Genomic DNA, 14,203 nt, shown 5'->3' on the forward strand with positions numbered 1-14,203 from the left:
GCCAAAGGTGTTTGACCAGTTGTCTTTCAAAATGATGGGGTACACATCCTCATACCGTGGAAAAAAACCTTGGTCGACCTTTGGTAACAAAGTACCCACATCACTGTATAGACTTTAAACCTGTTGATTATTGCTTGCATAGACTGTCTATAGACATAATCCAAAAGGTGTCGCATAAAGATTACGATCCAAATAGAGATAATGAATGAGTCCCGGGTCTCCTGTGCTGTTTTCATACCTGGTGGAAATGGCAAGGGTTCGAATACTGTCAATGATAAGATGAACTTTTAGGGGGAAGAGGATTTTCTTCACTCCATGGCTCAAATAATTGTTCTCAGGAGTAAGGTTTTTCCTTTCTATCAACGGCTGAGATAGCAGCTATCTTCTTCTCTCCTCGGGTAGTCGGGTTTTCCGTCCAGCAAAATAGGCAAATCAATGAGAGAACACGTGAAATTTATAAGCAAATTACACGAGGTCATAAAAGTTAGTTATTGGGAGGCCAGTTATGTGACAGTGTTTTTTTTTTTAATTTCACCCCTCTCACTGCTAATTTTATTATTCGATTTGGAGATATTATTTAAGTTATTACATGATAACCGTGAAGAGTGAAATATTTTGCATAATGAAATATTCAGCAAACATTTTTCGCTTTCTGAGGAACTGCTTTTGCCCACGATTAATTTCTATTTTATCACTGTTTCTTCAATCGCACAATAACTTGATAAAGTTAACTCTCTACGACTTTAATCTGCATAATGTATTTCCTTATAACAATAATGTTCAGGAAAAATCTTCATACTTTAACGAAAGTAGAAAACTTGAAGAATCAAAAGCAAGAATGGTGTAAGAATGAAGTGGAGAACTGCTGAAAGAAGAATTCCAAAAAAACAACTTGGAATGTATAATACAAAATATAAGTCACGACGAATTTAATCAACAGTTTTGATAAAACCAAATTGTGCAGGAAAGAGCACGCAGGTAAGTGTTTTTGTTTATATTAGACATTTATATTAAATATCATACATTATATAATTTCATTATGTTTGTTTTTATCTATTTTGTTATAATATTCGCCCTATACTGCAAGGAAGTCACAGGCTTTTGCTGCACTGGAAAGTCGTCGTGTGTAGCACGTTGGAACTATTCCCTTTCTCCCCATACCGAGTCGAAAAGACCTGAATTTGAATCCCGTTGATGACGGGAGAAATTGTTATGGGCCTTTTTCAAAACATGGCCAAGTTAGTCGGTCTTGGGCGAAGGACGCGTAATTTTTCCTCCAGCAAATAGACCTCAGAATACACGCAATTTTCAGACAATATGCACAGAGCAATATGGTGATAGTCGCTGATGCGCTTAAATCCTAAGACAACAAAAACATATCCATTAACTCATAAAAAAATATTTGAGTGGTGTTTTTGGTAAATGAACATAAAATTATAAACCGTGCTTAATGGTGAAAGTAGAATTATCGTTCAAAATACGGTACGACAGTTAGAAATTGAAGTGAACCAGAAGACATTCATAAATGATTTATCTTCTGACCAACATTTGAAAAGGAATTTAAGCTCCCTATGATGCAGTAGTATAAGTTTTGTTTGCTGGACGAAAAATCCGAGTTTCCGGGAGGAAAAACCACGCTACCGACTAACCAGCACATTCTGAAAAAAGCTCATAAAAAAATTCCTCACGTCATCGCCGAGACTCGAACTTAGGGTCTTTTCCACCCGGTGTGGAATGGATAGCAATCCTACCAACTCTGCTACCCACGACGGCCTTTCAAACGAAAAGACTTCATTATCAGTAAATAAGAAGCCGCTGTCGGGCAGGTGAATGTAGTAGAAAGTATCAACGATAATTTCAGTTCATATTATTTGGGTTAACTCCTCATTATATTATTTGAGCTGAGCTTCAGTGGAAGCTCAGCGTAATATTCCATAGTCAAAAATCCGACTGTAGAGTGGTAAGATGGATCCAGTACAAAACTAGTACTAGTGTCGCCTTTTGATATAAATCTCTCAGATTTAATTTTATCTACAATAAGACACCGTTATAATGAAACCTTCGCTATAACAATAAAGGAGGTCGTTGGAACCTGGAAAAATATTTCCGAGTCCCAACGATTTCCTTTGAACGAACTAGTTTTTTGAAAATTTAGTTCAAAGAAATATTTTCAATATCCACCTGTGTATAAAATTTATACTTTTCTAGCCTGCATTTTATCATATTTAATCAATTTTAAAGTATACAATCAAGTGAAATAAATCGGGAAAATTGCGCCTTCTGAATACTGAAAACCTGATTCAGAAATTAATTTAATAAATAATGGTTCTTTTAAAATTGTGAAAAACGTTCATTAAAACAAAATTTTTTTACAACAAAATGAATTGTGCATCCCCGAGAAGTTCGTTGTAATGAAATTTTACTGTAATTGAAATGCCTTACGCTTGCTTTATTTTTTAGAATTCAAATTGGGCAGATGTATACAGTGGTGATCGGCGACCATAATCTGGCCAAGGAAACCCTTCATAAACCTGAATTGCTAGACCACCCACCGTCCTTAACTCTCCATTTAATTCCTGGTAAACTTGGTAAGTTAGAGATCTTTATTCCTAATTAACATGTACGATTGTAATGCTTATTGAACAAACACAACAAAATCCACAATTTGTTTTTGCTAACCATCGCACATTCCAACGAAATTCGTTCTGGATGAGTATCAAAAATATAGGTGTTCCTATTTTCTTACTAAGTAAATTCTTCGACGGAGGCAACATTATGTGGTGAAAGTCCCTCCTAGTGATGTTACTGATCCCCAGATTAGCATCACAGGGATCCAACGCCCACAGCCTAGGATTGAAAGCTAATACGATAAGGAATCCGGCGTGTTTTCAGTGCACTGTGTCCCTGGAAACGTCTGGGGGCCAGAGCTTCAGCACATCACTGCGTCTTCTGTTTCGGAAAAATCGGAAATCCTGGAATGGCTCGTCATGTTTCTTTCACTTGGCCAGTTGATTGGCCTGCAAGGGATAACTGCGCAGAAGCCATGTCCCTGCATTCATGGTCCAAGGGTCCGTATTTATGCTGGCGCACATCTATAATAACCCCTCAAGGTAACATAACAATCTTACGGGACAGATCCATCAGTAACATCTTACAAAAAATTACCAACCAGTAATGGACCGTAGCACAAGTCAACAACAGCAGCTGCCAGGACAACAGTAAATACAGTCCAGAATATCACGAGCCGCCCTTCATCATTCAGCAGCCACAACGTATAGGCTCGGCAACAATAAATGTCCAAGATCAGACCTACTTGAACCGGAGATCATAAGGAAGACTGTGGAGCATACCTCACCATCGACCTGTTCAATCACTGCCCGCAGACAGGAGTCTTCCCCTCTGATTGGAAGAAGCAGGTACGCTTGATTCTGAAAAACCCAACAAAGTATCCCATCTACATATAGACCGATTGCCCTGTTATCTCTGCTAAGCAAGCTTTTCTACCTCCTACACAGTAGAATTATAACACATTGCAATGCAGAAAATTTATCCTCTAGAATTCAATATGGTTTCAAACAGGGATGCTCAACGGTTGACGCCTTCCAGAATATCTTTACATCTCCCACAAACTCCAACAGAAAATATTTCCTAATTATTGCCATAGATTTTGCTGGGGACGTTCGACTCACTCTAGTGGCCGAGCATCCTCAGCTGTGTACGACGTACCCGTCTTCCTGGAAACTTCTATAACACCATAAGAAGCTACCTCACAGCTAAAGAAATTCATGGGAATTCACCATACTGCAGAGTCAGGTGCAGGTTCGCAGGGGTTTCCCCAAAGCTCGGTACTGGGGTGCTCCTTTGGAATGTCGTACTTGACAACTTCCTCACATGAATGAAGTTATCACTCAGGCGTACGCAGACCACCTGATCTGGGCCCTACCTGCAGACAGCAGAGTACAGCTAGAAAATGCTGCAAATTCAGCTTTCTCGATACTGTAATTCGAGTTCTCTCGATACTAGAAAACTGGCCAAGGTATCATAATCTTCAAATCTCTCCAATGAAGACCATTCCATCTTTTTCAAAGGCTACCTGAGAAGAAGCCCACAATTAAGACAGACGGGACCACCATAAATCTCACTACCGAATTGAAATATCTATTATAATTGTTGTTATTATCATTTCTATGGTGGCACCTTGACTTCCGTTTATCTCCACCTAAAAAACTGAATTTACGCGGAAACTCTGCAAAACCCGCCTGTATTGAAGGCCTCTACGCCACCGGGGAGTAGCAGGTATCCGGACAATCGCTCTCCGAATCCATCCCCAAGCACGTAGAACCCGGCTTGGGTCCACTATTCTGAGAATTAAAAATTTGACAATAGGCAAAAAAAAGGCTACTAAACATGGGTCCTTAAGTGAATCGTTTTCGAGACATTGCACATTTCTAGTTGGAATCCATCACTGACAATGTGAACTGTACAGAGTTGGGATCCACTACTGACTTGCTTGTTGAGGTTAGGTTATGTTCATTCTCTCCGTTTCCCCACTCTCAATGCTCGAGACGTAGCAGACATACTACACTGGTGTGCAAAATTTAAGGACCAGTCAGGTTTTCCCCTGTAGCTTCTCATAGGAGCGGCCACGATATGGGAAAAACATACCAAAGGAATTTCGTGAGGTAAGGAAACGATGACGGAAACAACACCGACACAACAACGGAAACAAAACGGTACAGAGGGACTTTATTCAAAAATGGCAACATAGCACTGGCTGCCATGATACAGATGCATCACTGCCAAAGATGGGACAAAGGGAAGAGGTGGTCCTCAGTAGTAAATATGGCCACCCCCTAATGTCGATGCAGACTTTGCACCGCCTGTCCATACTTAGAACAATGTTGTTGAAAGGTTCTTGCAGTAACATCGTCCATTCCTCTGTCAGCGCCATCTTCAGCTGGTGACCATTTTCTGGTGGGTATGGACGTCTTCCCAGAGCGTTCCATATGCGTTCGATGGCATTTCGATCGGTGGAAAGGTGACTGGCCAACCCATACGAACAATGATCTCACTTTCCAAAAGCACATCAACAGCTGCAGTGCTATGGAGTGTGGCGTTATCATCCATAAACACGAACTCGGGGCCAATGGCACCTCGGAACAGACGCACATGGGGAAGGGTTACCTAAGTAAGTAAATAAATAAATAAATAAATATTCATTTATTGCAAATACAGCAAGCCCATCACAGCACATGGCTAGGGGCAGATAAAAATACAACGGGAATGACATAAAATAATCAAGTATATGTACATAGCAGATTTTATATAGATATTAACAATGCCTAGGAATTTTAATTATGAATTTAAAAATTGCAGAACAGTTATGAATTTTAAAAAATTGCAGACAGGACATTTGGCTTTCAGTTGCAATTACTGGGTTGGATGATTATTTTTCTTCATTTTATCGGAGATCTGACTCCTGTAGGCTTCAGAGTTGATTAACCTGTTGCAATCAATGTTGAGATGATTTATGAGGTGAAGAGATGCATTGGGGAACATTCTGTCCATTTGTTTGAGTCTGGAGAGGTTGGATTTGAATTGCTGGTTTCTTGAATTTTCCCTGTTGGGGATAGCTATTATATTGGCTAAGTTTGGTGAATCGCATGCAGAGGTGATTAACTTTGCTAGAAGCATGACTCCAGACTCGTTGATCATCTGTTGCAAAGGCTTTGTTTTTAAGTTTTTATAAAGCTGTTGCCTGGATATTGTATGGGGAAAACGAAGCTTACTATTGAGCCATCTAAGAACCCAATATTCTAGGGCAAGGAATTTCTTGACGGTTACTTGAGGAGCACAAGACCAGATTTCGGAAGCATAGGACAGAATGGGAAAGATGCATCTTTGAACATGCTTAATGACTGTTTTTCTGTCTTGAATCGCTGCTGTTTCTTGTTTGATTAACCATTTTGCTTTTTGAATTTTTTGAGCAACATATAAATAGTGGGCATTAAAGGAGAGATTTTTATCAAAAACAACTCTAAGGTCTTTGTGAGCATAAACATTTGGGATTGGGACATCTGCAATTTTTATTTCTATGTGGTTGGGTTGTTTCTGAAGGGAATAAGTAATTTGAGCAGATTTGCTTGCATTTATATTCAGATTGAGATCTTTCAGGTACTCGATGATTTCACAAATCTGTGAATTCGCATCATTGATAACTTTGCGAATATCATCACTGGCTTTGGAGATTATAAATAACTTTAAATCATCGGCATATGCCAGTAGATTTGGATTTTCTTGTAGAAGTGGTTGAAGAGATGCTGAAAATATCGTACTGGAGAGAACGGCTCCTTGGGGAATGCCTGTTGAGGTTGTGACGAGAATATTGTCAGTACTAGTGGGGAAGAGGAGAAGTCTGCGATTTAGGCTGTATTGAAGATAGGAAATAATCATTGTGTCAACGAGAAAATGATTTTTTTGTATTTGAAAAGCTTTTTTGAGATCTATGTTGTCGAAAGCACCTTTGATGTCAAAATAAAATACATCGCATTGTGCCTTATCTTGAAACGCAGTTTGGATGCGTACAATGGTGTCAGCTAGGCTTGTTGTGGAGCGCCCTCTAGGACCAAAATGCATATTGACAGGCGCATTAGCGAAGACTGCATGTTGAAGATATGGGAGTATGATTTTTTCAATAATTTTAGTAATTATTGACGAAACAGCAATTGGTCGATGGCCGGGATGGTTATTTCTGCAAGCATTTTTAGGAATCAGCGTAATCCTGAAAGTTTTCCACTGTCTTGGAAGGAATGGCTGGCAGATGCACCGGGAAATTATATGCACTAACGAATCAATAATGTATACGCTGGACAATCTAACAATAAAACCAGGGATGCCGTCAGGACCTTCACTACTATCAGGGCGTATTTGGTTAACTGCACGCTGAACTGTATTCTTGTTCACAAGTTGGTTAATTAGCAGGGCTTGATCCGGAGACACATCATGTTGCACTTTGTCTGCTTGTTCATAGGAATTAAATGTTATAAGTCTGTTTTGTATACCTTCAGTGAAAATGTCAGATCTGTTTGTTTCCATATTGCATCTTATCCATTCAGAAACTAGATCGTGCTGTAAGGTAGCTGTTGTTTTTGTAGAAAGTGCTCTTTTATTGTGCTTTAGCGTGGACATAACATAAGTTTTGTATGACTGAATTTTTTTGAGTTGAAACAAAGCTCTGCTCTTTTTATATTTTATGTGTGCTGATGACGTGCCGTATTTCTTCCACTGTCTGTGATATTTTTGCTTACTTTTAAAGTAAGGTTTCAGGTGGGATTTGAACCAAGGTTTGGAGTGAGAAGATATTCTAACAAGTTTGGATGCCGACTGTTTTTAGTTGATTCAGCCATTTTATAAGAAGAAAGGTGGCTTCCTGTATAGGAATATTTTTGAGAGAATCCCATGGATAGTATTTTAAGAGCTGCAAAAACTTTTCTTTCTGAAGGAATTTAATTGATGATATTCTTTTAGTGATTTCCAGAGGGGGGCGAGGATTCTCACAGCAAATTGTTGCTTGCAGTTCTATACTTTTGTGGTCAGATTTAAATGTAATGTTCGTACTAAGTTTTTCATACAGTGGAAAGTTAGAGTATACAAGATCAAGCGCTTGATTACCTCTTGTAACAGGGACGTTGATTTTTTTAGCTCCTAGAACTAAAAATGAGTCGGACAGCAGCTTCATTTGTAGATTATATTTGGGCAGGGGAAAGTTAAAGTCGCCCATTATAATGATGTTAGTTTGAGGCTTAAGAACAGTAGTGATCCAGGTTATTACTTCATTAATGATGTCATCAGTAGGTCCAGGCGCAATATAAATATTATAAATTTGAAGCAGAGAATCTTCAACTTGGATTAGTAGGGAAATTCCTTCAAAGTTGAAAGTATTAGAGTTGTATGTGTTCAAAACTTTAAAATTGGATTTTACAATTATTGCTGTCCCACCACCTCTACGATTAATTCTTGATGTCATGAATGGCGTGTAACTGAGATTCTTCGGCAGTAGGAAAACATCTTGTAAAGATTCCTGCATCCACGTTTCAACTAAACATATGATGTCATGCGATTCTTCAACCATTAATGAAATAAGCGTAGACAGTTTATTTTTTATGCTTCTTACATTTTGAAGAAAAATGCTGAGATGGACATTTGTGTTAGAAGAATGTTTGCAAACAGATGTATTAGGTGGCAAGTTAAATAGATTAGGATGAGAATTAGGAATATTATTCTCTAGCTATGCAGAGAATTCAGCAGATTGAGAATTAGTTGGTACCTTTTCACTAGAGTTGTTGACCGATCCTCCAATAGCTCGATAAAAATGGCATGACGAGTAGACCATTTGGCCAGATATCAGGATTTAGATATTGTTGTAGGTCACAATTCTTTAGCTCAATTCTAAATGATGAATATGTGGGATATTTCGTTCTTATTTTGAACGCTCTACCTGGAATTTCTAGTTCTAATAGTAGCTGGTCCATCTGCTGGGAAGTAGTATTGGGGTCTAGCCTGCTAACAAAAATGTTACTACTTCTAGGGTGCCGCCTCCGTAGCCAGGTGGGAAGGAGCAGCAGTGCATAGCACACACTTCTTGATTAGACCGGGGTTCGAGCCCGTCACCACCAAATACGGAGGATGAGGAAAGGTCAGAGAATGACCACCGCATTTCCCGGAGCAATATGGCCTTAGTTGCTAATGCTCCTAAAAACCAACCAACCAACCAACTACTTCTAGGCATCGAGCTATTTCTGTTTCTAATTTTAATACAGGACTGCATATTTCTTGTTCCTATTATGCTTGCATATCTGTTGTTTCTGCGGGGAAACTTAAAACCTGGGGAGTTTGTAGGCAAGCCATTATGGGAAGGCACTTCAGGATATTGCTCAGAGCGATCATTTTGACAGTGCACATATAAATTGCTCGGTTTTTGTTGATTACTAATAGTGGTGGATATCGGTTGTCTGCCTGCGTCAACTCGTTGCGAGGAAGCACGATTGTGTTCTCTGACAGAAAGAGAGCCAGAGCTTGATTTTTGGGATCGCGCAGCAGTTTTTTCTGGAACAAATTCTTCAGCATTTGGACTCAGGACTGGAACTGCAGAAGCCTGATGAAAAGAAGGGTGAGACACTGGATGGCTTTCGACCATAGCCTTTAGTTCGAGAAGTAGGTGGTAGAATTTACATTGCTGATCTTCAATTCGAAAAAGATGCTGTTTAATATCTTCATTTTCTCTAAGTTGTTTCCTCAGCATTTGTTCCAGGGAAGCAAATGGGCGATCATTGTTTGGGGCTGTTGAAGGCAGGGGGGACAGAGAGGAAGCGTCATCCGTTTGGGCGGAGGCATCTTTAGTTGACTTCCTTGTATGGTCTGAGGGCTTAGAAAATTGAACTGTATTGACGGGGGGAGACGAGGGATGGTCAACGTTGCTAAGGAGATCAGCATCTCTTGGGGTATCCTGGGAATCCAGCTTATGCTGACTAGGAGACTGTAAGTTTGCACTTCCCTTGTTAGCACTTTTGCATGAAGGGCATCTGAAATTGTTTTTTAAATTACTGGCTTTAGAAAAGTTCTTTATTAATGAACACGCATCACAAAACACCATACTGCAAATTCCCTTGCAGATAACCCAATTTCGTAGTACAGTACCGCCTTCCAGTATCTGGAGTTGTGTAAGTCCATCCAAGATAACGCCTCCCCAGACGATAAGACCTCGACAGCCATATCGAACCCTTTCAGTGATGTTGGCAGGGTGATACCGTGTGCCGACCTCTCGCCAGATTAGTTGACGTCTAGAATCGCTGCTAAGACTGAATGTATTCTCATCAGTAAAGTGTACCTTAAGTAAAGATTTTGTGGTGTAGCCTTTAGAAATAGTGTTGGCCCTTAAATTTGGCACACAAGTGTAGCACTTGTCAAAGGATAGTCCACATGGAAAGATGTTGATGCAATGAAGAGTATGCTGACATCCACCTCATGTATGGTAAAGCCAACGGCAGTGCACTCGAGGCTACACGTTTGTACAAAGAAGCATTTCCCCGCCGAAAGCAGCCCAACAGGCGCACATTCATCAGGGTACATCAACGCCTTTGAGAACATGGGCGCTTCACACATGGAGAACGAGCAGGTAGGCCAAGAAGCATCACATCTGGTGTTGAGGAAAGGTAGTTAGAAAGAGCATTCTGTAAAATCCTGTGCTGCTGAAACCAAGAATTAAAAATGTATTATCTCATGTTTAATAAAACCACCCTTAGCAAAGGATTTACAGCTTTTTGCTAAACTAGTGCTCCCATAGCCAGTGGTGGATCTTAAGAGAAAATATGCATTATCTCGAAAACGGTTCATTTGCGGTTCTTTAATGCAGCTACCAGTTCGGTCTTGTTCTTTGGGCGATCTCGATGTGCACGTACCCAATATATCCATCCAAAAATTCTCGATAGGGTTCAGACCAGCACTCTGGGCTAGCTAATCCAACTTTTCCACACCCATGTCCTCAAACTACTCTGTTACGACCCGAGCAATATGGCATGGCACCTTTTCTTGCTGATATAGGTATGCGCCTTCCTCGAAGTATTGCCATAACGTTGGAAGTGCATAAATATCCAGGTGGTCCTGGTATTGCACAGCATTCATGGTTTTGTCCATAACGACTAACAATACAAATACGCCATAAGTATTGCAAGAAGTATCTTTATTCAATTAAATTACTATATCAATAGTGTTTTATATAAAATGTTCATATATATACAGGTCTGGTTGGTCAAAATGGAAAGGAGTGGAGAGAAAACAGAAAAATATTTAGCTACAGTTTGAAAAACGGAACGGCAATAGACGAATGCAATATACAGGTAAGTTAATAAATTTAAACTTAAAAAATATTGTATAAATAAATTCAAACAACAAACAGATCGCGATCCTTTAACTGGTATTAGTTTCATTCGAAGACTGATACCAGTATTAGTATTAGTCGCATGATGCAAGAAAGCCTATGCTTCTGCTGCACCAGCCAAAAAAAAAAAAAACGAATAAAACAATAATAAAAAAAATAAACAATAATAATTAATAAAAGAAATAAATTAATTAAACCTATTAGCCTATGCACTTCCCTCACCCGAAGGTATTATCCAGAGGACCTTTGAATTTCCCCAAACTGTCAGCCGCTACCACCCATGTAGGTAACTTATTCCAGTAATTTATAACTCGCTGGCTAAAATAAAACTTCCTGCAGTCCAATCTAAACATCTCTAACCGTAACTTGAATTTATGTTCCCCTAGTTCTAGCATCATTTATAATCTTGAAAATTTCGTCCTCATTCATTTTATTGATTCCTCTCAGAGACTTAAACACCTCAATCAAATCTCCTCTAAGGTGTCTAGTTTACAAACTCTGCAACTCACATATTCGAAGTCTTTCTTCATAAGGACGCCCTTTTGCCGATCTCACCAGGCGAGGTATCCGTCTTTGCACCCTTTCAAGACGCTCGATGTCTTGAAAGACATCGAGCGTCTTGAAAGGGTGCAAGACGCTCGATGTCTTTCTTTATGTGCGGTCTCCATTCTTGAACACAGTATTCAAAGTGTGGTCTAACAAAAGCCTTATATAATGCGGTTATGACGTCCCTATCTCTACTTGCAAAAGTTCGATAGATTATCGATAGGACACCATGGGCCTTCCTTGCAACCTATTTACAATGCTCAGAGAATTTCATGTCTGACCGTATCGTAAAACCCAAGTCGCTCTCCTCCAGTACTGGGTTTAGTTGAACTCCACCAAGTGAATAAGTGATTTCCCAAGTGTAATACCTTAAACTTTGTTGGATTAAAGCATAGCTGCCATTTTTCTGACCATTCCTGAAGTCTAGCTATGTCTCTCTGAAGAGGCTCAGCTTCACAGTGATCATTAACTACTCTACCAATTTTAACATCATCTGCAAATTTAGACATTACGCCCTTTATCCCTTCATCCACGACGTTTATGAAAATTAAAAACAATAGTGGTCCTAATACTGATCCTTGGGGAACCCCACTTCTTACATCAACCCAATTTGAGAAATAGCCGTTTATCACAACCCTCTGCCTCCTGCCCTGAAGCCATCTTACTATCCATCTAATGATTTTCCCAGTGACTCCAACCTGTTCCAGCTTATAAATTTTTCAGATTTTAGATTTCAGCAAAGCTTTTGACTCAGTCCCACTGAGTCAAAAGCTTTGCTGAAATCTAAATAAACAATGTCGAAATTATTCCCTAAATCCAGCTCGTGAGTGACCCTTTCAAAATAGCGAACCAGATTTGTTAAACATGATTTTCCCTTTACAAAACCATGCTGAGTATCCTTGAGAATTTTAATTCGATCCAAATGATCCTGAATTGCACCCTCGATCATTGCCTCAATGACATTTCCCTACCACTGAAATTCGACTGATAGATCGATAATTTCCCACTTCACTCTTAGAGCCACCCTTATGTATGGGAGATCCATTGGCCCTTTTCCAATCCAAGGGAATCTCCCCAGAGTCTAGTGATGCTCGCATAATTAGCCTCAATGTTTCAATGCACTCGCTTGCCGCCTCCCTTAAGATTATAGGGTATATTCCATCAATTTCAGAAGCCTTACTGGCCTGTAGGCTCGAACGTTTTTTCATTAAATAATCTTGCCAAATTTCACTATCATTAATTACATATTTTTCAACTTCGCTCCCACAATTTCCCTTTGCCACAAAAGGTTTTTCATTTGTAAATATCGATGCAAAAGAACTGTTGAGTTTATCTTCAACGCAGCTGGTGTATTTATTACTATCCCCTTTCCCTTACGTAAAGGGCCGATCTGGTTTGTCCTGCTCTTCTTGGCATTTATGTGAAGCATTCTTTATCCCCCCTCTTTGCCCTGTTTGCTAATGGTTTATCATAAACTGCCTTTGCCTGTCGAGCCTTTTCTGTTGCTCTATTACAGATCATCTTGTAGCTGTTATAGGCTTCATTACTTTTAAATGCCCACCTTTTTCGGCTCAAGTAATGTGGCAACTTCACTATTCATCCACTTGGAACCCTTCTCGTGGAGTATTTTTTTAATGGTATATACGCATTCAAGGCATCTGTGATTGTTTTAAAAGCGTACCACAGTTCAATTGTATTCATTCTCTGCGGGATATCTACCCAGTTAATGGAGGTCATGTAGTACCTTAAGGCATCGTAATTTCCTTTTTTGAAATTAAAACCGTAGAACTCCGTGATCACTTCCTGCTACTGGTTCCTCTACTGTCAGCCCTGTTATGTCATCTGATTCACGTGTGATGATGAGGTCTAGGATATTTTCTCTAGTACTTTCCCTGACATGTTGATACAAATAACAGTCATCTAGTTGATTTAAAAATTTTGTTCCCCATGTCGAGTTTCCTTCCCATTTACTCCAATCAATTAGAGGCAAATTGAAATCACCCATAATAAGGCATTGACGCTTACTTGCCCATTCCATTTGCATGTAGAGGCTTTTGTCATAATCTCCACAATCACCTGGTCTGTAGATTACTCCTACTCGCATTATACCTTTTTTTCCAACTATCTCACACCATATAGACTATACTAGCATGTGAATGTCTGAATCCGGGAAAGCTATCGTCGCTCTCAGGCTGCTTCTGATAAGCATTACCCCACCACCCCTTCTATCTAACCTATTCTTCCTAAATACATTATACAAGCCGTACTGAAACTCATCATCCCCAATTTCCGGGTGGCACCACGTCTCTGTAAGCCCTATTATGTCCGCGTTACTTGTTTTAACCAGCAGTTCGAATTCGCTCATTTTATTGAAGACACTTCTAACTTTACTGTATAAACAATTAAGATTTACTGTTCTTGTGTATTTAACAACCCTTGAAGTTTTTTAGGCTCTCTTCCCTGATATTAGCTACCTGCTCACGTGAAACGTCTTTGCCCCCAGAACATCTAGATAATACGTCCAGTTGGGGTAACAGATAAGAACTCTTTAGGTATGTGCAAGAGTTAGTTTGACCAATATTATCAAATAAACGCGTGTAAGTATTACCCACATCCCCTCCCTAACTAGCAGTTTCCCTGAACCTTTAAAGTATCCTCATTAATACTGGCAAAAACTTATGCACCACCTTTGTTTAAGTGTATCCCGTCTCTACAAAACAA

General features: G+C 39.6%; 1 protein-coding gene across 1 annotated transcript in view; it reads left to right on the forward strand.

Annotated features, from left to right (window-relative positions):
- LOC150088518 (vitamin D 25-hydroxylase-like) overlaps positions 1-14,203 on the forward strand; it is a 46,977-nt gene that overhangs the window by 4,626 nt on the left and 28,148 nt on the right. The window contains exons 2-3 of the mRNA XM_090370209.1: positions 2,461-2,588; positions 10,798-10,895. Coding sequence (XP_090226335.1) covers positions 2,461-2,588; positions 10,798-10,895 — 226 coding nt within the window. The remainder of the gene's footprint in view (positions 1-2,460; positions 2,589-10,797; positions 10,896-14,203) is intronic.

This window comes from Mastigoproctus giganteus, chromosome 3 (genome assembly GCF_048544385.1).
Source record: "Mastigoproctus giganteus isolate SK-2022 chromosome 3, ASM4854438v1, whole genome shotgun sequence".
Taxonomy (NCBI): domain Eukaryota; kingdom Metazoa; phylum Arthropoda; class Arachnida; order Uropygi; family Thelyphonidae; genus Mastigoproctus; species Mastigoproctus giganteus.